At 64.1% G+C, this 22026-nt stretch overlaps 1 protein-coding gene across 2 annotated transcripts; it reads left to right on the forward strand.

Moving 5' to 3' along the window:
- Nucleotides 1-11: 11 nt before the first annotated feature.
- OLFML2B (olfactomedin like 2B) lies at nucleotides 12-20627 on the forward strand (the record flags this gene model as incomplete). Of its 2 annotated transcripts, none has more annotated exons than XM_081113064.1 (8): nucleotides 12-161; nucleotides 1951-2214; nucleotides 3560-3667; nucleotides 10545-10724; nucleotides 14056-14287; nucleotides 15494-16000; nucleotides 18961-19137; nucleotides 19526-20627. In XM_081113064.1, the coding sequence occupies 8 exons, from the start codon at nucleotides 12-14 to the stop codon at nucleotides 20125-20127; spliced, it is 2220 nt and encodes a 739-aa protein (XP_080969190.1). In that variant the 3' UTR covers nucleotides 20128-20627. The 2 variants fall into 2 exon arrangements, with proteins under 2 accessions (XP_080969190.1, XP_080969189.1); XM_081113063.1 differs by having other exon boundaries at nucleotides 14062-14287.
- Nucleotides 20628-22026: the final 1399 nt, after the last annotated feature.

Raw genomic sequence — 22026 nt, forward strand, 5'->3', positions numbered from 1 at the left:
GTCTCGCCCTCATGGCCCAGCCTCTGCTGCTGGTTCTCTGGCTGGCTCTGGGTGTGGCCCCTGCCAGAACCAGCGAGCCCCCTACCGCGCAGACAGTGGCACCCACGGAGGCCGAGACCCTGCAGAATGAGGCAGACAACCAGGAGAACGTCTTGTCTCAGGTAGGCGCCGTCTGGCCACCTGCCTGCCGCACCAGGTGGGCCAAGGCCGGGAGGGCACTTACCTCTCATCCATCGAATGATTCCTTAGGGGCGTGGGTCCTCCTCTCGAAGCCGGGGTCTTTCAGGCGATGGGACCAAGAGAAGAGGAGGGAGGGGAAGACTGGAGACCCTGGCTCAGGGCTGGGAGGAGACCCCTCTGGTCTGTGTGGCTGTTTGTGGGAGCCGGAATGTGACCCGGCGCGTGCTGGGCAGAGGTGGGTGGCGGGACCCCTGGCAGATGTTCCGCCACGGGAGTGAGAGGCCGGAGCAGATGGGGTGAATGTGGGCAGTAAAGGACTGTCCTTGTTTCAGGGCTCAGCCCTAGCGCCCTAGTCCCAGTTTTCAGCGGAGGACCATCAGGCGAGGGTTAGAGCGGGGTGGGGGTGGGGGGCAGACCCCTTTCCTCTCGGGGCTCTCGGGCTGTTTATTCCATGACCTGTGGCGGACGGACCCGAGCCACTAGCTGCCTGCACTCCACAAGCCTGCACTGGGCTCGCCGCGAACACGCGTCTCCTGGCCTTCCCTTCATAGCTATGCTAACCTAGGCCTCGCACCCACCCTCAGCCTCACTCGGACCCCGACATTTAAAAGACAGAAGTGCCTGACACCGGGATCCTGCGGGGCCACGGGCAAAGCTTCCTGAGAGCCGAGCCTCGGGAAGGAGGGCTGCAGGGGTCTCCGTGCGGTCAGGGCGGGAGCGGAGGGCAGGCGGTGATTGCGGTCAGCCCAGCCGCTCCATCACCTTGAACTATGACGCCTTCGTCCGCTGGGTTTGATCACAGCCCTGAAAAAATTAGTGTTAGAAGAAACCCACCCTTTGCAGGAAAAACATGACAGCCTATTCCCCGCCAGCACCCAGGAAGGCTCCCCCACAAGCTCATGGCCTGCCAGCGGGTCACGAACTGGACGAAAGGAGCCCCTCTCGGTGCCCAGAAGGGAGCCTGGTGCTGGGGGTGCAGGGCCTGCTGGAGAGCAGCTGGGAGAAGCCTGTTCCCCCAGCAGGGGGGCTCCAGAGGCTGCCCTGTGAGCTGGCAGACTGAGGAGGAGCAGAGAGGCTGCCAGTGCGCGCTGAGCTTTGCCTGGACTCTGGGTCCAGAAGCTGCTCTAGGAGCCGACTCAATCCTTAAACAGAGGAATCCTTACCAGTTTCTCCCGCAGTTCCCTTTCTCCAATCTAACCCATGCTTCGAAGACCAGCGCAAACACCCCCTCCTCGAAGTCTTCCTGGTGCACTGTGGGCTGTGGCCCTGGGCAAGCCACCCCCCCTCGCTGGGCGCTGGGCGCTGGGCGCTGGGTGCGGGGCGCGGGGTGCAGGGTGTGGGGCGCGGGGCGCGCCCTCTCCCTCTGCACTCTGCCTGGCGCATGGGTCCCCAGCGTGGTCCCGGGAGGCGCTCAGGAGTGGAGGGTGGTAAGTGGCGATGGGAAGGAGCATCTTCAGGTCCGAGTGTGGGCAGCGGCCCCAGCAGGCTGGTCTCCTTTCCTTCTTTACTCTAAACCTGGGCTCCCGCTGGGGCAAGGCCTGCTGGAAGGATGCTGGGGCTCACTGGTTTTCCCTTAAAATGAGGAAAGGCTGAGGCCCCCGAGAAACACACAGCTTCCTCGGACAAGAGGCGGCGGCACGCGGTGCCTGCAAGGAGAGGTCGCGGCCAGCAGGCGGTCTTGCGGTGACCATGAGGGCGGTCAGGCGTCTGAGGTCTCCGGCCGAGCGGTCCTCAGGGTCCCGTGTCCACACGCTCTGTCTGTCTGTGCAGTTGCTGGGAGACTATGACAAGGTCAAGGCTGTGTCCGAGGGCTCCAACTGCCAGTGCAAATGTGTGGTGAGGCCCCTGGGCCAGGACGCCTGCAGGAGGGTCAACGCCGGAGCCTCCCGGAAGGAGGACTTCTACACCGTGGAGACCATCACCTCCGGCTCATCCTGCAAGTGCGCCTGCGTCGCTCCGCCCTCCGCCCTCAACCCCTGCGAGGGGGACTTCAGGCTCCAGAAGCTGCGGGAGGCCGACAGCCGCGACTTGAAGGTGGGGCCTGGTGGGGCGATGCCATGGGTGAGGGGGTGCCTGGGGATCGCAGGCCTTTGAGTGAGGGACCTGCTTTAGCCTTTACGCAGTTGGTCACTTTCAGCCCCGACATCCAAGGGGCTGGTGAGAGCCAAGTCTGCCCATCTTGCCAAGGGAGCCAGGGAGGCCGGGCTGGGGCAGCTGCCAGGCCCAGCAGCTAAACGTGGCCCGCAGGCCCACCAGGGCGGCTCGTCTGGCTCCGGCCGCCGGGCGGTGGGAGGAGCTGGGTCTGGGAGTCAGACGACGGTTCCGGTCATCGCTCGGCACCACTTGCATCATCGACTGCGGTGACTCCCTTGTCTGGCCGAGTCCCCTGAACGCACAGTGGGAACGTCTTCCCGGCGGATCGGCCCGAGCGCTGGTGACGGCCGTTGAGAGTGTGGGCACCGCCTGGACGCGTGCTGCGCAGTGACTGCCCGTACCGTGCCGCTGGCGGTCGTCGGCACCGTCGGCAGAGGGGCGTTTAACAGGCAGCGAGTGACCCCGCTCAGCCCGCCCCTCGGAGCCGACGCTCTGCCCTGAAGCTCGTTTCTGGACAAAGGCGCCTCCCGGCTGTCGTCGGATGGGGCGCTGGGGCCCCTGGGACGGGCAGCAGAACTTCCTACCAGGAAGCGAAACGTCATCACAGCACAGAGAACCGACCCCTCCGCGGCCCGGCCCCGGGGTCGCTGCCGGCGCCAGTGGGAGGACGGAGACCTCGTACACAGGTTCTGTCTGACTCGAGGCTGGAGCTGGCGGGGCAGAGGTGCAGACCGGCATCCAGCAGGCTGTGCTGGGGGCCTCAGCAGGAGGCTCTGGCGAAGCACCTGCCTTCTGCCCGCGCCTGCCCCCCAGCCCGGGATGTGCCAGGGCCGCGGCCTCCTTCCCCTGGAGGACCTGAGGCTTCGGTGCCCCTGCCAGCTGCACCTCAGAGTGGGGTCCCAAGACACTTTCCCGCCAGGGCCGGTGCTCTCAGTGCGAGGAACACACGCTGCCTCCAGGGCTCTCCGCAGGCTGGGGGGCGCCCCAGGGCAGCGTGCCAGGGCCGCACGCACAGGTACTGAGGCTCCAGCCACCCCACTGGGTGTCCACAGACCCCGCCGGGCAGGCGCTTTGCTGACTGACAGGACTGACAGCCTAGGAGGAAAGACAGACAAGGGAGCTTCACCAGGGTCCCCGCAGACTGGTACACTCACGCATTGCGTCTGCCTGCGTGGCTGCCAAGACAAGTGCCACCTCTGAGGCCACTTCTCAGTCCCTGGGGTTTTCCTGTGGGCTCGCCCTGGTCCGTTGGCCTATCCCTAGACTAACCTGCCCTGTTCCGCAGCTCGCCACCATCATAGACATGCTGGAGGGCGCGTTCTACGGCCTGGACCTCCTGAAGCTGCATTCGGTCACCAGCAAGCTGGTGGGGCGCGTGGACAAACTGGAGGAGGTAAGCAGCGTGCTGGGTCTCCACGTCTTCACCTGACCAAGCCCAAAGTGGATCAAACTTCCCAGTGTGTTGACAGAAGACACATTGCTGGTGACCAAAAGGACCAGTGAAATGTAATGTCATTGCCTTCTTTCCATACAGAAGAACCATATACCCCTGTGGCTATAGCGCAGAGGCCTGTGCTCCAGGGCACAAGGGTCCCCGGTCGCAGCCAGCACCTGGCCCGGGCTAGATGCTCATCAGCCATCTGCTTGGGGAGCAGCTGGCCTCGGCAGCTGGCGGCTCCACCCAGGCCGGCTGCCATCTCTCAGCTGTGGTCAGAGGGACGGGGCCTCGTCCTGCCTGTGCTGACAGTCTGAACACCCGCTGCTCTGGGGGCTGGAGACAGCTGCCCGCCGGGGTGGCTGTCCCTGCCCACCTGGTCCTCGATGGGTCCTGGAGGGCTTGGAGTAGGGGTAGGGGAAGGGCAGGCTGAGCTACCAGCCCTCCCCCGGGGTCCAGGGGCCACACGCTGGCTCATGTCACTCCCACAAGGAAGCCTGCTCCCTTCACCCAGGCCCTACCGGCTCTCGGAGGGAGGCCCACAACCTGCTGCATGCCTGAGGCTCCAGCTGCCAAGTAGCATGGCCTCCTCCATGGCTCGGGTCCCCACCCTCTCCCTGCCCCCGGGGGACCCTCCCTCCGCTTTGCCCACAGCTGCCAAGCTGCAGCCTCACCATTGTCCTGCCCAGGCCTGGGGAGAAGGCAGGTGTCATCACTCCTGCTTGTCCAGTGGGGCGCCAAGAGGCCGCCTCTGCCTGTGCCGGTGTCGCCCCTGGTCTCTAAAGAGCACCTTCCGCACACCCGCCTGTTCCTGCTGTACCCACTCACCTTCCCCAGGTCCCCACACTTCGGCTTAGACTCAGCCAGGCATGCACACACCTGTCCCGCCGCTGGGCGAGGTCAGACAGTCTCCACCAGCCTTGGACCCCAGGGCCACCACATCCAGTCCCCTTGCCCGGCAACCCTGCCTCATTCTCACGCTTCCTCCCTCCCGAGGGGCGTCTGTGCACAGGCCCCCAGCACCTGGCACCTGTTCTGTGCACACCTTCCTGCCCCTGCTGGGCCTCACCCAAGGGCTCAGAACAGACTGCCCAGGCCCCCCGGCCCATGGCCTGTGCCAGCCCGTCGCTCTCCTCCTGGCCTCGCACACTGCTCTGCCCAGGGATCCTCAGCAGGGACCAGGGGGACGCTCGCCCTGCCAGATAGGCCCCCACAGCACCGCGTGGCCCGTGGCCCGTGACCCAGCCGCACACGCTGTACTCGTCACGGCCCCAGCTGTGCCGGGGAAGAGCCTGAGGAGGAGTCATGGGGCCTCCCTCTGCCAGGGGAGATCGAGAGTGCCCGTGGGGGGCATCCCCAGCCCCTGAGAAGTGCCCCACATAGGCCCTGGGTAGGAGAGGACTGAGCCAGGGAGGAGACCAGGGTGAGGCTGACTGGGGGCGGCTGATGGGTGATGCCACTGCAGCCTGGCATTTATTTAGGTGGTGGACAGGCTCTGTCGTTCCCGTGAGGGGTGACCTCTGCCGCCCTCTGGGCTCTGGGGGCCGGGCTGCCTCCATCCTGCCCTGTGCAAACCCAGACGGGCCCCTCGCCGGCCCGAGGGGCACCGAGGACTACAGATCAGTGCGGGGGCCTCCAGGGACCCAGCGACCCAAGATGGGGGCCCCGCCAGCACATGGCAACGCCGCCTCAGGCTGCCAGGAGTGTGAGCCTTGTGTGGGTAATGAGGCGACTGAGGCCACGCCACTGGGGTGCCCAGTGGAGCCCTGGGCCCTGTGGGCAGGAAAGGGACACACCTCGATGCCCCCAGGATGTGCACTGACGGTGGGAGGGTCAGCACACGCATCGGCCACGTCACCTGACTCACTGTTTTCCTGGGTGGACCCTTGTGGCTCATCTGCTTCTTGCAAACTTCCCCTCCCAGGGGGGACGTCACAGAGCGGTGGCCTCCTTGGCCTGGCTGACCACTGGCCCCTCACAGAGTGCACTAGTGAGGCAGCGCGTCACAGCAGTCCCGCGGCCAGAGACGCTGGGCCGCTCTCCAGAGGTGCGCACCGAGGCACAGCCGCCGAATCCACCAGGACCTTTCTGTCCTTCCCGGCAGCTGGGCCTGCCCCACCGCCCGGCCCAGGCCCCCCCGCCTCGCTCCGGCCCCCCCGCCCGGCCCAGCCCCCTGCCTGGCTCAGGCCCCACCGCCCGGCCCAGGCCCCACGGCCCGGCCCAGGCCCCACCGCCCGGCTCAGGCCCCCCCGCCCGGCTCAGGCCCCCTCTGCCCGGCCCAGGCCCCTCCTGGGCTCAGGCAGCTGCAGTCCTTCCGCAGGAAGAGCGCCTGGGCTTGCCGGGAGGCAGCTCGGATCACAGGCTCTCTAACCAGCTTCCTGGCGGTGGCACCCGCTGCTGGCCTCTGGACCGACTCAAGCAGCAAGGATACCCTCCCTGTCCCCGCCGGCGTCCTCCGAGCTGTGCAAGAGCTGGCTGAGTTCTTAGGGATCCAGGAGCCAGGAGGCCGGGGCCGGGCTCCACTCTGCCATTTGTTGTTGTGTTTTTAACCTTTATGTTGAGAATATTACAGATGTCCTCCTTTGCCCCCTCACCCGGTTCCCAACCTGCCCCAGCCTTCACCCCCACTGCCTGTGTCCATAGGTAAGATCTTTGGTTAATCTCTTCTAGCCCCTCCCCCTTGCCTCTGAGAATCGTCAGTCTGTTCCATGTTTCCATATCTCTGATTCTATTTTATTCACCAGTTTATTTTATTCGTTAGATTTCTTGCTCATTTATTTCGATTTTTAGATTCAATTGTTGATAGATATGTATTTACTGTCGTTTTATTGTTCATATTTTTAATCTTCTTCCTCTTCTTAAAGGATACCTTTCAGCATTTCATATAATACTGGTTTGGTAGTGATGAACTCCTTTAGCTTTTTCTTATCTGTGAAGCTCTTTATCTGACCTTCAATTCTGAATGATAGCTTTGCTGGGTAAAGTAATCTTGGTTGTAGGTTCTTGGTATTCATCACTTTGAATATTTCTTGCCACTCCCTTCTGGCCTGCAAAGTTTCTGTTGAGACATCAGCTGACAGTCGTATGGGTACTCCCTTGTAGGTAACTAACTGCTTTTCTCTTGATGCTTTTAAGATTCTTTCTTTGTCTTAAACCCTTGGCATTTTAATTATGATGTGTCTTGGTGTGGGCCTCTTTGGGTTCCTCTTGTGTGGGGTTCTCTGCGCTTCCTGGACTTGTATGTCTATTTCTTTCACCAGGTAGGGGAAGTTTTCTGTCATTTTTTCTTCAAATAGGTTTTCAATATCTTGCTCTCTCTTCTCCTTCTGGCACCCCCATAATGGACATGTTGGTACGCTTGAAGTTGTCCCAGAAGCTCCTTACACTACCTTCATTTTCTTTTCTTTTTTCTTTTGGCTCTTCTGATTGGGTGTTTTTGCTCCTCGTATTCCACACCGTTGATAGGATTCTCGGCATCCTCTGCTCGGCTGCTGAGTCCCTGAAAGTGATTCTTTATTTCGGTTCGTGTGTGCTTCATGTCTGACTGGTCCTTTTTCATGTCTTTGACTTTCTCACTAAGATCATTGAAAGTCTCATGAAGATCCATGAGTAACCTTATAACCATGGTTTTGAACTCTGTATCCAAAAGTTTGCTCTCTTCCATTTCTGTCGTTTGTGGCATGTTTTGTTGTCTCCCCATGTTGACGCTTCCCTGTGTTTGCTTCCATGTATTAGGTAGAGCTGCTATGTCTCCTGTGGCTGTGAAGTATGTGTCCTGTAGGGCCCAGTGGCTCAGCCTCCCCAGTCACCTGAGCTGGGAGCTCTAGGAGCGCCCCTGTGTGGGCTGTATGCACTGCCTTGTAGTTGAGTCTTGATTGCTGTTGGCATCGCCGGGAGGAAGTGACCTCCAGGCCAATTGGCTGTAAGGATCAGCGGCGACTACAGTGGAAGAGCAGCTGTGCAAGAGACACCCCTATGGAGTAGGACTTGCTTCAGCGGGGCTTTGTGCTCACTGGGTCTGCCCCTTGAGTGGTCGCTTATAGACATGTAGAGTTGTAATTGGCTATGGTTGAAGCTGTCCACTGGGTGCACCGGCTCTAGGGCCTCCAGGGAGGTACAAAGTCAGCCACTGCCTGGGGCCACCCCACAAGAACTACTTGTATTGGGCATGGAGGTGCCCAGGAGAAGCCCAGCTGTGAAGCAAGACAGGCTCCTACTAGTGCAGGGTCTCGGGCCTCTTGCTGATAGGAATGGGGCACACTGACACCAGCTGCAGCTTGCTTAAGAGGTTTCAGCAAAGTCTGAAGCCTGAGTAAGGACAGGCCATTCATATGCAAAAGCCACGGCAAACAGGTTGGGCGGGCTGCAAATTGGATGGGGCAGGGTCTCTGGGAATCACCAGGACGGAGCAAACAGATATTACCCCTGCCAGTCAGCCCTGCAACCAGAGAGGTCCCAGCACAGCAACAATGACCCCTGTGAGCACCTTCATCTGGGAGAAAGCTGCCCCAAGTTCCTACCCTGATGCCAGACAGTCCAGTTCCTCCCCGTACCTGTCTGGGCCCCCCAAAGCCACTGCCCTGCGCCGGAGCTCAGAGGAAGCGGGACCTTGTAAGTTCATGCGCGGGGCCCTTTAAGAAGAACACCTAGAACTCCAGCAGCCTCCTTGTCACTGAGCCCCATCCCCCTCTTTTACAGCCCAAAGTCATGGGGACTTCTCTTCCCAGCTCTGGGAGCCTGGGCTGGGGTCTGGTGGGGACTGGACCCCTTGCGCCTCACGGGCAGTCTCCGCAGAGACAATCTCCCTCCTGTTTAAAAAATGCCACCTGTGGGTGCTGGTCCAGCCAGTCTGTGCCTCCTCCGTCTCAGCGTGCTTTCTTTAATTCTCTAGTTGTAGGACTTCCATTCAGCCAGATTCCCGGCAGTTCTGGATGCTGGTTGTTCTGTATTCAGTTGTAATTTTGACGTGGTTGTGGGAGGCAGCAAGTACAGGCGTTTTCCTACGCCACCATCTCGGCTCTTCCTCTGACACTTGTTTTAAAAGGTCCTCGGGCAAATCGCCTCCTTGCTCCGGGCCTCCATGTCCTCACCTTGCAATGAAAGGTTAGGCTTGAGCTGTGGGGTCCAGGCCAGCTCTAACCCTCTATGAAAACTCACAGCCACGCACATGAACTTGTTGACTCACTGTAACAGCCACAGGGAAACTGCCAGGACTTCCCCGTTCACATGTGGACGCTGGTCTGGCAACAGCCGTGGGCCAGGAATCCACTCTCCTAATGGGGGCACGTGGCCGCCCCCACCCTGTCAGGACTGACCCACCCAGAGAGATGGCTCGCTCTGGGCCTGAAACAAGACCTCTTTCCCACGGGCTTTTGTCCGCACAGTGAGTTCCGTGCAGTCAGAGAGGCTGCCTGGCCTGCGCCCGGGGGACCCCGAGCCCTCCCACGGCCACACGTGGCCGGATCGGCCGGAGCCCACACCAGGTGTCTGTGTCGCGCCCCCCGCCCTCCCCCCCCCGCCCCCCGGGCTCCTGACTTCCCTCTAGGACACAGCCTCATCGCAGGCTGCCTCGTCTGTGTGTCAAAGAAAGACAGGAAGCAAATCCGGCTCCACCTCACCTGCTGGCTGCCCCTGCACACGGCCTGGCCCTAGGCCAGTGATGGTGAACCTATGACACGTGTGTCAGAGGTGACACGCGAACTCATTTTTTTGGTTGATTTTTCTTTGTTAAATGGCATTTAAATATATAAAATAAATATCAAAAATATAAATCTTTGTTTTACTATGGCTGCAAATATCAAAAAATGTCTATATGTGACACGGCACCAGAGTTAAGTGAGGGTTTTTCCGAACGCTGCCACGCCCGCTCAGAAGGCTCGCCGTCACTGCCCTAGGGGGACAGAGCGTGGGCAGTTCAGAGGCTCGTGGGAACCTTAGAAGCGGCCAGAGTGGACAATGTGGGCCGCAGTGCAGCTCAGGGCTCTAAACTGAGGGGAGAAAGGGCGCCTCGGAGCCGCTCCACAGCTGCCCGTGACAGACCCCACGGCGCCACCCCTCGGGAAGGGCCCTGCTGCCCGGTCCACGCCCCTCCTGGGCCCTGGGCCCTCACAGGTGCCGTGCCCAGAGCTCCTCTTCCCCCTGCGTGTGGCCTCCCTCCAGTGGGGTGTCCTCTCCCCCCTCCCAGGACGAGCTCCCAGGAGGGCTCAGTGCCTTTCTTCCTGCCACACGTGACCTTAATCACACGGTTAGGTTGGGACAGCCAGGCTCCAGTGGGGCTGCTGGAGCCAAGCATCAGAAATACTGCCTGGGACCCGGGGCCTGGGATCTGGGGCCTGGGACCTGGGGCCTGGGATGTGGGGCCTGGGATGTGGGATCTGGGATGTGGGATCTGGGACGTGGGATCTGGGATCTGGGGCCTGGGATCTGGGATCTGGGATCTGGGGCCTGGGATGTGGGATCTGGGATGTGGGATCTGGGATGTGGGATCTGGGATGTGGGGCCTGGGACCTGGGATGTGGGATCTGGGATGTGGGATCTGGGATGTGGGATCTGGGACGTGGGATCTGGGATGTGGGATCTGGGATGTGGAGCCTGGGATGTGGGATCTGGGATGTGGGGCCTGGGATCTGGGGCCTGGGATCTGGGGCCTGGGATGTGGGACCCAAGATCTGGGGCCTGGATGGTTCCTCAGCGCAGGGCTGGACACACTCAGGGCCCAATGGCTTCTGGGCCGGTGTCCCGCCTGCCTGGCAGGTCTGTGTTCTGAGCAGATGGCAGCACCTCCTGCTGGTCTTCAGCGCAGTGATGAACCCTCTTTTTAAATGTTTTCTCTCAGGAAGTTTCTAAAAACCTCACCAAGGAAAACGAGCAAATCAAAGAGGACGTGGAAGGAATTCGTGCCGAGATGAGCCAGCGCGGCAAGAACTGCTCCCGGGACGCGGCAGCCAGGCTCCGGGAGGCGGAGGCAGGCTCTGCCCTGCAGAGGGACGCGGCCGCCGCCTACGCCCACCCCGAGGTACCGTCCCTCCCCCAGCATGAGCGCCTGGCAGGTGCCCCGAGCTCATCCCATCCTGTCGCAGGCCGGTCCCTGTCGTCCCTCGGCACCTCTGAGGCCCAGAGCGGGCCGCGGGCCAGTGTTGCGGGCAGGACTCCGCTGGCACGCGGGCCGGGCCGGCGAGGAGCCAGAGCCAGGAGAGCTCGCAGTCGCCCTGGCTCAGCGGGAAGTGGCGGTGGGGGTCCCAGCACACCGTCACCCGTGTAACGGACACTGTCTGACGCGACTTGATCGACATCCAACGACCCACTTGTTTCAAGTTCCTCCCATTTGCGACCCGTTTGCTCCGGCTTCAGTTCCTACGTTGCGTTCATGTGCTGGGGTGACACATGATACCATTTAATGTGTCGGGTTGTCCCCTAAATGGATGACCAAGAAACAGCATGAACTAGGAAGCCCACCCGAGTGAGTGGGGGACCAGCGGGTAACGGGTGCAGACGCCGCCAGGCCCAGGGCAACGGGGGGAGGCGCTGGCCCCGGGAGGGCGGCCGTGACAGCGCCTCACGTGCTTCCTGGGGCCACGCCAGGTGGACGGCAGAGGGATTCCAGGTGCACCACCAGGGCCCTCCCCCAGACAGCCAGGCAGGGCGTGGGCCGGGCAGGGCCGAGGCTGCGGTCACCTGGGAGGGCCAGGCGGCGTTGTCCATAGGACACTGCTGCCTGGGTCGCTCATCCCCCCGGCCTGCAACTCATAGGCAGAGCAGCTCCTTCAGGGGTGCCGGGTGGGCAGCGCCGCGGTTTGGGGAACCGGGCACATGTGCTCCGAGGGCAGGACAGCAGTCAGCTCAGCCCTGTGGACAGTATGGCGCCTGCACCCTGCCCAGTTCGTGACTCAGAACAAACCCGTTCCAAACCAGAGAACAGGGATGAGGAAGGCCTCTCGTTTCCTGGCTTTGCCCGTGACGACTGCTTGCTGCTTTGGGGAAGTATCATATTCCTTCAACCATCACACACACCCCATGTCGGGCCCGACGTGCTGCTGCTGGGCAGTGCCTGCTCTGCCTGCTGGGCCGCTGGAGCAGGTCTGTTCTCGGAACCCAGGGGAGGACGTTTGGGCTGGAAGAGAACCTGGGGGCACCTCCGTGGCCCTGGGCGCCCCTGCCTGCCTGCTGCCCAGTGTGGGCTGCTGCCGCCCCTGGCCCTGCCCCGGCGGCCAGGCTGAGCTCTGAGCTCGCCGCGGTCTCGGTGACGCATCGTGTGGTGTGAACCCGCTCAGGTTTCCTGAGGGCAAACAGCAAACCAGCCAGACTCCCAGATTCCCTCCTTGCTCAGCAGAGGCCTGTCCCCCCCAAGGCCCAGTCATCACACAGCAGTCAGCACAGTCCACCCAACCCGCCGTGGGGACAGAGCCAGGACCAGCGAGGGAGGGCCCGCTGGGCTCGTCCTCTCTCACCCGCCCCTTCAATGAGCCCGGCTGAGGGGACCATTGTAGACGATTCTCGGCTTCTCAGAATGGGGGGGGGGGGCGGGGAGGGGGTGGCAGTCGGGAGGCCTCTCGCCAAGAAGGTCCTGGCCTGGAGGAGGTGAGGGCTCTGGGCGCGGGCGGGGAGAGGGGACAGCCAGACGCCAGGAACTGAAATCACACGCAGAGTCTTGGATAACGGATGAGGGAACCACGGCGGCCCGAGGCCTGTGCCAGGAATGCAGGGGTGACGCTTTCTGGCCGGGCCAGTGCGAGGTCGTGCTCTTCACCGCAGCTCCCAGAGGGCGCCAAGCCCTGCCCGTCCCTCAGAGCCCGGAATTAAAGCCGCCCCTGAGGCTTGCCCTGGGGGGGGGCGGGGGCTTTTGAGATGCAGAGGGCACCTGGGCCCAGCACAACGCAGGGGGCACCTGGGCCCAGCGATACAGGGGGCAGCTCGCAGCGTCTGAGTCAGGGCTGGGCAGCACTGGAGTCAGGCAGCTCTGTCCAGTGGAAACAAGGGGTCCCCAGGCCTGCGGGCACCGGGGACGCGGACGAGGTTCTGGAGTCCCGGGGTCACGCTGTGGGCCTGTGGGTCCCGCGGGGAGAGCCTGGCTCTGGGGCAGCCGCCTGACCTGCGGAGGCTGTGGACTCAGGAGCTCCGCAGCCTCTGACTGGCTGGCGTTGGACCAGACGGCTGCTCGGCCAGCGCCCCCTGAAGCAAGCACAGGGCCGGCCTGCAGAGCGGTGGTGAGACAGACACAGGGCACGTCTGACCTCACGAGGTGCTCACGGAAACGTAGCCCTGGCACCTCTGGTCCTGACTCCCCGGTCACCTCGACAGCCAGAGACAGGAGGCGGGGCGGCAGGGGCAGTGGGCACCTCTCAGGCCCCAGCCAGGACCCCTCCCTTCCAGGGCTCGGTCTCTTCATGCCTGCAGCCAGGGCGGTGCCTGTGGCTGGGAGGGCCCAGCCTCCTCCCGGCCAGACCTTAGTCAGCAGAGAGGCCTCCCGGGCAGCGAGGCGGTGGCCGCCAGCCGCTCAGTGACTCTGAGGCCGCTCTGCCCCTCGGGCTCAGGCGTCTGGGGCAGAGGCTGGTTTTCAAGTGGCTCTGCTCTCCCTCCGCCGCCGCCTGACGGGCCCCGGGGGACGGGCCGTGCCTCCTCTTCCGAGGGGCCTTTTGGGGCTTCAGTGGCTGAGAGCAGGGCTGGGCCACACCCCGAGGCCCCCACCACCTCCTGGATGGGCCACTGCCCTCAGGAGCGGGAGCCCTGGGGCCCTGGTTTTGAGCGCCCGGGCCCCGGCCCCGCTCAGGAGCCTGTGTGCCTGTCTCCTGACCCGTGAGTGGGCGGATGGCCCAGCCCCTGCCTCGGAGGAGCCACCAGGAGGGTGAGCTGGTCACGGTGTAGACAGGAGCCCTGGCTCTGAGACGAAGGCTGAGTCTGTCCTTGCTGTTGCCTGGGCTCCAGTGCTGCCCCACCTGACCTGCTGCTGTGTCCCCTGAGCCTGACCGGTGGCCTGGCCGCTGTGTCCCCTGAGCCTGACCGGTGGCCTGGCCGCTGTGTCCCCTGAGCCTGACCGGTGGCCTGGCCTCCCTGGGTCCCCTGAGCCTGACCGGTGGCCTGGCCCCCCTGTGTCCCCTGAGCCTGACCGGTGGCCTGGCCGCTGTGTCCCCTGAGCCTGACCGGTGGCCTGGCTGCTGTGTCCCCTGAGCCTGACCGGTGGCCTGGCCCCCCTGTGTCCCCTGAGCCTGACCGGTGGCCTGGCCTCCCTGTGTCCCCTGAGCCTGACCGGTGGCCTGGCCCCCCTGTGTCCCCTGAGCCTGACCGGTGGCCTGGCCCCCCTGTGTCCCCTGAGCCTGACTGGTGGCCTGGCCTCTCTCTGTCCCTCTGAGGAACAGTATGAAGAGAGGTTCCTGCGGGAGGAGACCGTGTCCCAGCACGTCAACTCCATCGAGCTCCTGCGGACGCGGCCACTGGCTCCGCCCGAGCTGGTGCGGCCACAGCAGCCCGTCCAGAGGCAGGTGTCCCTGCGGGGCCGGCCGGCCTCCAAGCCTGCCATCATCCGGGGCATCACCTACTATAAAGCCCAGGACCCCGAGGACGAGAACGACATAGAGGAGCAGCGTGAGTGGGGCCAGCAGGGCTGGGGCCGGGGGGGCAGCCGTGTCCCCCGAGAAGCCGTGTCCCCCTGGGCCGTGGGCAGGTCCCTGACCTCACGGGCTTTCAGAAGACTGCGTGGCAGCGAGGAGTCACTCTCCTGCCTGCCCTTCCCCGGGCCTGGCCTGCCTGACACCGGCGCTCCCGCCTCTGACTCCCGGAAGCCCTGGCTGTCCCCGGTCTCTCCTGCTTCTTGAACCCCGTGCCCCTCCCCGCCTTCCCCTTCCCACACCCCGAAGGGTCCAGTCCGGCTTGTCCCCAGCTCTGCTCACCCAGTTGCTGTCATAAGCCTTTTGCCCATTTTTAACTGTTGTCTTTTTATCATTGATTTGGGGAGGCTGGCGTATTTGGGGACAAGTGCCTTGTCAGTCACGTGAGCTGCGATGCCGTCTCACTGACTGCGGCCTGCACCCGGGTGCCTTGATGAGCAGAGATTCACCAGTTCCGTGGGGCCACACCTCTGGTCCCTAGGAAAGCTGCCTCCCACCTTCCTTCTCCACTCAAACCCTGCTCACGCCGCCCATTTCACTCAGGATAACAACTGAAGTCCACATGCAGCACCCAAGCCCCCACCACCGGCTCCCATGTCCCTCTGCCCTCACCTCCTGCTACTCCCACCTCGAACCCTCCTCTTTGTCCACATTGGCCTCGCAGGCATGTTCCGGCCCCAGGGCCTTTGCACGGCTGCTGTTTCCCCCAGCGTACTCTTCCCTGCAGCTGCTCGGCTCCCTCACGTCCTCAGGCCTCTGCTCATCTCCCTTCCAGCGAGTAGAGCTGACCACTGTACCCATCACGCAGGTCCCCTGCCACTGCTCTCGGACCCTCCGCACCCACCAGCTTCTCTCCATACACTGCCATGTGCCCGGCCCGTGTCTACTGTCAGTGTGTCCCTCACTAGGTGGCTCTGGGGGGCAAGGACCTTACTCTGCTCACCGTTGTCTGTGCCATAAACACGGGATGAGTGGACGGATGGGTGGGGCCCGGGTCCTGGGGGAAAGCCTGTCGGGCAGGGCCTTCGCCCTGTGCCCCCTCCCGCCTTCCTCTAAGCGCCCATCCCTGACTCAGTGCGTCGTTTGGGGGAAGAAACCCTCTTATCAACCCGCCACGGGTTGTCTGCCCTGGGTCCTGCGCTGGCCGTTCTCTCCGAGTCACGTGAGCCTGTTTGCTCCCCAGAGGACCAGTTCTTCAGCGGTGACAGCGGAGTGGACTTGCTGATTGAGGACCAGCTGCTGAGACACCACAGCCTGCTGCCCACTGTGCCCCGCAGGCCGGCAGCCACCCGTCACGGCGCTGCTGCGACCACGGACGTGGGCCCCGCGGCCACGGCCCCGTCCTCCCCATGGCCTCAGGCCTTCCCCTCGGCCCCCCATGTCCCTGCCGCCTCTGCCTCCGCCCAGCCAGTCCCCACACCACCGCCAGCCACCGTCCCTCCTGCCCCCGGGGGAGAGGCGCTCCTCCCACCTCCCACGCGGGCCTCAGCCACCACCGCGGCCCACACGGCCACCCCCCCTCTTCCAGCCCCAGCTGCCCTGCCGGTGGCTCCTGGGGACACACACGCGTCCCCCGTGCCTCCCACCACAGTCAGGACAGACTCCCTGGGGAAGGCCGCGCCTGCTGAGGGCACAGCCTCCGCCAGCCCCACCCTGCACCCGGAGGAGGACGACATCCGGAACGTCATAGGTGAGCTCACGCCACCTGCCTGGCCGGTCTACTCAGGTGAAAGGCTGAGCCTCGCGATCGTGGGAGCCGGAGGCTCGGGCTGAGCCACAGAGAACGGGCCTGTGTCGTGCCCTTGGCTGCGACCAGCTTTGCACCCGGGTCCATGGACCCGAAGGGCCGTCCTTGGTCAAGTGCTTGGGAGCCAGGCGGGCCACGGCCTGGCTCCGCGAGGTCTGCAGCCACGTGCCCGGCGCTTCCTGCCCTGGGCTGTGTGGTGGGCAGTGGCAGTGGGTCTCGGGGCCTGGAGTTTGCGGAGGCCCAGCAGGTGAGGCCTCCGGGTGACGCCGGACACAGTGGGGGGCCCCGGGGATGCCGCTTTCTTCCCCTCCACCCCCGGCCGGGGGCAGTCCCTGAGCCCAGCACCCACAGCCCCTTCTGCCATGGAGTGAGCACCCAGGCCCCCTTCTCCACCGCGTCACCTTGAGGTGGAGGGACAGTTTGCCCGGAAACAGGAATCTGCCCCTGGGCCTCCGCCGCGGCCCTCACCCGGCTGATGATGTTTGCCGCCTGGAGCCCCTTCCGTGGCCGCCGTCTCCGCCACCCGCCCGGCCTGGCCGCACCCGGGCCTCTGCCCGCCCCTCCCTGGGGGTTGCCACTCGTGGGTTTTCTGGTGTGACCCCAACTGGGTCCTGGGGCTCTCCGCTCCCTCCAGCAGTTTGGCTGAGAAGCTGAGGGCCTGACGCATGTGGTGTCCTGGCGGCCAGGGCCGCGGTGAGCAGGCAGGAGGGGACATTCTCTCTCGTTGGTCAGCGCCCTGTTCAACTAGAGGGACGGCGTGAGGGGGCCGCTCCAGGACCGCCCGCCCGCCCGCCGCCGGCGGCGCTGCCTCCTGCATCTTCCTTTCCCTTAACCCGAGGGGGAGGCCACTGTGCGGGTTGGTTTCCGGAGTCGCCGTTCACTGCCCGTCACTGTTGAGTGCCCATCGCTGGTGGGGGTGACATTCCCTTTCCAGAACCTTCTCTGCAGGCCCGAGCCTGTGCCTGGCTGCTTCAGACCACCCGGGCTGCGGGCCCAGCGCCTCTCACGTGGCGTCATCTGGTGGCAGTGGCAGTGGCCCGGCCACTGGGTGCTGCGCGACGGCGGCTGGCGGGCGGCGAGCGCGCGGTTCTGACTGGGGCTGGGCATGCGGCTACCATCCTGTCCCCGGTTTCCAGACCCGACGTGTGACCTGTGCGACCTCCCAAAAGGCCGGCCCCTTCCTCCGGGAAACGGAAACCAGAGAAATTCCAGAATGAGCGTCAGGGGGAGCCGGCTCCAGGCGGAGGGGAGGCCGTGGGCACGGGTGGGGGCTGCGTGGGCGACGCCGGAGGAAGCGGCTGTGCCCGGGGCCCAGGCAGCGGACAGACCGGGAGGCGCAGAGACAGTCGGCGTGACAACAGCAGGACAGCCTGGGTCTCCACAGACTGGGAAACCCCATGACCGTGATCTAGGGAGAAAGTCTCCCCACCAAGTACCAGCCTGGGGAGGGGGTACGCCCGGGCAGGGACCCTGCTGGGCACCCAGACCAGAAATGCCCTTGTCGCTGCCTAAGTCCCCTGCCCAGCAGCTCCTCTGGCCCCGGGCTCGCCTGGACACCTCACGGCCCCGCGAGCCAGGCGTTGCCAGGCGAGGGTGGCGTGTGAGCAGTGCCCTCCCTGGAGGGGGCTCACCCCAGGGCACAGGACGCCTGGCTTCCCTGCTGGCTGCTGGGCACCAGGAGGGAGGTGCTTCCCACTCGAACGTCCATTTTACCATTTTATTGTCGAGCAGATGAGCTCGGTCGGGGGACGAGGCTTCGGCTGGTGGTTCTGCTGATGGTCTTAGGGGGGCGGGTCCCTCTCCACTGTCTGGCCAGGGCCTGACCCCCTCCAGCTGCCTGCACCCTGCCAACGGCCCCCACTGCGGGGTCAGCCAGGAACAACCACCGTCCGCTTGCAGCGCCTGGCCGCCCCGTCCTGGCCGCGGGCCCCTTCCTGGACCGCTGGTGGGGAGCAGAGCCACGGGACAGGGGCAGCTTGGAAGTGGGCGTGGCCTGGAGTCGTGAGAACCTGGAGCTGAGTGTCAGGGAGCAGCTGTCCTGCCCCGGGGCTGCCGTGGCCCAGCCCTGACGGCGGGTGAGGCGTCCTGGGTCTGGTTGCCAGGCTGGCAGTCTGACACCGGCTCTCCACCTGCCTTTCCCCGTCGGCTCAGACGCACGGGTGCAGCACGATGAGCGTGTGCCTGTCATCATGTGTGCCCTGTCACGTGTGCTCTCTGTCATCACGCGTGGTCTTGGACATTCAAGCTTTTCAGGCTTTCGCTCGGCCCAGAGCCAGCTTGTCCTCGTGCTTCGAGGCCTCGATTGGGCCCCAGGCTGCTCCAAAGAGCCGCGCGGGGCATTGCTGAGCTGCTGGCCCATGGAGACAGACTGACCTCAGCAGGAGCCCAGCCCAGAGCAAGCCGCTGCCCGCTCCCCGTGCAGAGCACAGGCTGGAGGATCCAGAGGGCTGGTCTCTGGGCCCCAAACAGCCTGGGCCGAGCCTCTGGGGCAGCTCAGGGGCTGTGGACGGTGCTCCTGGCCACCATAGTGTCCTCGCTTGGGGCACCGTCCTGCTGCCCTGTCCTCACCGAGCCCCAGGCGTCGGCCTGTGCGGGGGGGCCTGCCGAGATGCAGGGTGCCTGTAAGAGGAGCACCCGGCGCCGTGGGAGAGGTTCTGGCATCGGGAAAGGACACAGCGAGGCCCACAGGGACGGGTCTGAGGGGAGAAGTCGGAGGCAGCGGCAGCAAGCGCTGGGGACGGCGGCCCGGGAGGCACGGGCGCAGCAGAGCCCGAGCGGAGCCAGGCAGAGCGCGTCGGGGCCGGTGACTCGGGGCTGAGCCGGCTCCAGAGTCCAGACTCCAGGAGGAACTAGCCACAGGCTTGGGGGGCCTTCTGCCCTCACCCGACCTCTCTCTCCCTCAGGAAGGTGCAAGGACACGCTGTCCACCATCACGGGGCCCACCACCCAGAACACATACGGGCGGAACGAAGGGGCCTGGATGAAGGACCCGCTGGCCAGCGACGAGCGGATCTACGTGACCGACTCCTCCTACGGCAGCACCCTGGTGGAGTTCAGGAACCTGGAGAACTTCAGACAGGGTGCGTGCGGGCCCCGCGGCTCTCCCTCCTCTGTCCTCTGCGCAGTCACGCTGGCCTGGGTGTGCCGTGCACGAGACGGGGCCTTCTCCCCTCACCTCCCCCATGGCCTCAGATCTCACGTCTGCCCTCCCTCACGCCCCTGGGACGGGGGCAGCCTGGAGTCAGGACCTCCTTTCCCGCTGCCCTGAGAGCTCGCCACCACGATCCCCTGGGGCCGAACCTGGGCTCCTGGAGCAGCATGAGGCGAGTGGCCAGAGCCATTTCTATGGGCCGGATGAGGCTGCTGGGCTGTGAATGTAGAAAGTGGGGGAGCAGACAGACCGGGGTGCAGGCCCCTGCTCGTCCCGCACCCTGGGCACCGCATGCTGAGCCCGCCTGTTCCCCGCAGGCCGCTGGAGCAACTCGTACAAGCTGCCCTACAGCTGGGCGGGCACGGGGCACGTGGTGTTCGGGGGCGCCTTCTACTACAGCCGCGCCTTCACCCGCACCCTCATCAAGTACGACCTGCGCCGCCGCTACGTGGCCGCCTGGGCCCTGCTGCCCGACGCGGCCTATGAGGAGGCCACGCCCTGGGGCCGGCAGGGCCACTCGGACGTGGACTTCGCCGTGGACGAGAACGGGCTGTGGCTCATCTACCCCGCCCTGGACGAGGAGGGCTTCAGCCAGGAGGTGATCGTGCTGAGCAAGCTCAATGCCGCGGACCTGAGCACGCGGAAGGAGACCACGTGGCGCACGGGGCTCCGCCGTAGCCTGTACGGCCACTGCTTCGTCATCTGCGGGGTGCTGTACGCCGTGGACAGCCACAACCAGCGCAACGCCAACATCTCCTACGCCTTCGACACCCACACCAACACGCAGATCGTGCCACGGCTGCTGTTTGAGAACGAGTATTCTTACACCACCCAGATCGACTACAACCCCAAGGACCGGCTGCTCTACGCCTGGGACAATGGCCACCAGGTCACCTACCGCGTCATCTTCGCCTACTGACCCCGGCCGAGCAGATGTGCCCGGCCACTGCACCTTGTATGTGCATGTGCACGTGTGTGTGCGCATTGCACGTGTGTGTGTGCACGAGTGTATGCATGTATGTGTGAATGTGTGTGCGTGTACATGTGTGCACGTGTGTGTGTGCAGATGGGTAAGTGCTGTTCAAAAAATATATATTATTTTGTATAATGTAAAGTGACAGTTTGGGTCTATTTTTTTATATGGATTGTAGATCAATCCATACATTATGTGCTGGCCTCATCCTCCACAGTTTATATTTTTGTGCAAATGAACTTCTTCTTGGACCAGTGACCACCTTCCTTCGAGCCTCTGCCCCTCTGGCTCCCGCGTCTCAATGGCGTGGTCTCCATGTGGGTCTCACGGCCGAGGCACCTGCAGCGGGAGCGAGGGAGGCAGGAAAGAAGTGCTAAGGGGCAGGAAAAATTATGTGCTGGAGAAGTTTTTAAAACCCAGAAAATGCTTTTTTAAATAAAGAAGGAATTTAAAATGACCCCAGTGTGTTTCTGTTCAGCGCTGATGTCTGTCCGGGGCTGGGCCCTCACGGGGAGAGGCATCCACGACGTGGGAGCCTGTTTTTCCCGTCCGTCGCCCCCCCTCCCCGGGGGGAGCTGGTGCTCGCTTGGAAATGCACAGCTGAGCAGTGGGGCCTGGTCCCTGCACCCCCTAAAGCTCGCCACCCATCACTCACTGCTGGTGTCCCACAGTCCCCTCCTCACCTGACCCTCCGCCAGGCTTTCCTCCCTATCCCGTCCGAGCAAGACGCCTGCTGCCCGCAGGCATGCCCCGTCTCCAAGTGCACAGACCGGACAGAAAGGGACTCCTGAGGCGACGGGAGGCCAGGCATCGCGCCCCCACGGCCCCGCGGCCCCACTCCGTGCGTCCTGCGCAGACCTCAGTGGCCTCCCACGACACCCCTCCACGAACAGACCTGAGAAGGATGCCAGTTTTCGAAGTTCGGTTTGTACATGACTCCGTAATGGATCCAGTTTCTCTGTTCATGCCAGTGCCGGAAGCTGAGGGCCAGGCGTGGCCGCCGTGGCAGGCACAGGTTGTCCTGCTCCTGTTGTCTCTGCCTCTCTCTGGTCCTATTCCAGACTTTTCATGCCCCTTTTTCTCTGAGTGGCAGTGGTTTTGTTTGTTTGTTGCTTGTTTTCCCAGCTCTGCAGGAATGCACTGTGTTCCTACAGAAGCTGCGTCTGGATGCAAGGCCAGGCCACACACACGCTCCCAAACGGTTTCACAGCAATCCTACCTGTGTGTGTGTGTGGGGGGGGGGGGGGGGGCGGGGGGACCGGGACAGGGAGGCTGGCGGGGCTGGGGCAGGGCAAGGCCCTGGGGGCTGTTTTCCATGTGACCTGGCTGAGCTCTGGCCGGAGGCCGTGCCTGGCTGAGCATCTGGAAAGCCTGGCAGCGCCTGGGGAGCTGAGTGCAGCAAGAGCCGCGGGGCCAGGCCTGGGGCGGAAACCTGGGGCCTTCCCAGAGGCACACAGAGCAGGGGGCTGGCGGCGGGCGAGGCTGGGCTGGAGGGAGCTGCCTCAGAACCAGCCCCCCTCCAACTCCCTTCCCCACCGGAGCACAGAGGCTCCCAGAGCCAGAGGCAGGAGGGTGGACTCCTCTGTCACCTGGTCAGAGGTCAGAGGCCACCGGGAGGGAGTTGTAAGGAAACAGGCCGCGCTGCTGGGGGGCGGGGGGGGGGCGGCGCACCGTCCCCTCTGGGGCCCGGACGGCATCTCCACCCCTTGGGGCACTCAAGCTGCCCGTTTCTCTCTGCCCCTCGCCCTGCCTGTGCCCAGCACGGCCGCTCAGCTGTGCAAGGAGCCGAGCACCCGCAGCTCGCCCTCCTGTCTCCCACAGGCCAGCGTCTGCCGCCACCCGTCA

Source organism: Myotis nattereri (genome assembly GCF_964212035.1).
Source record: "Myotis nattereri genome assembly, chromosome: 18".
NCBI classification, from domain to species: domain Eukaryota; kingdom Metazoa; phylum Chordata; class Mammalia; order Chiroptera; family Vespertilionidae; genus Myotis; species Myotis nattereri.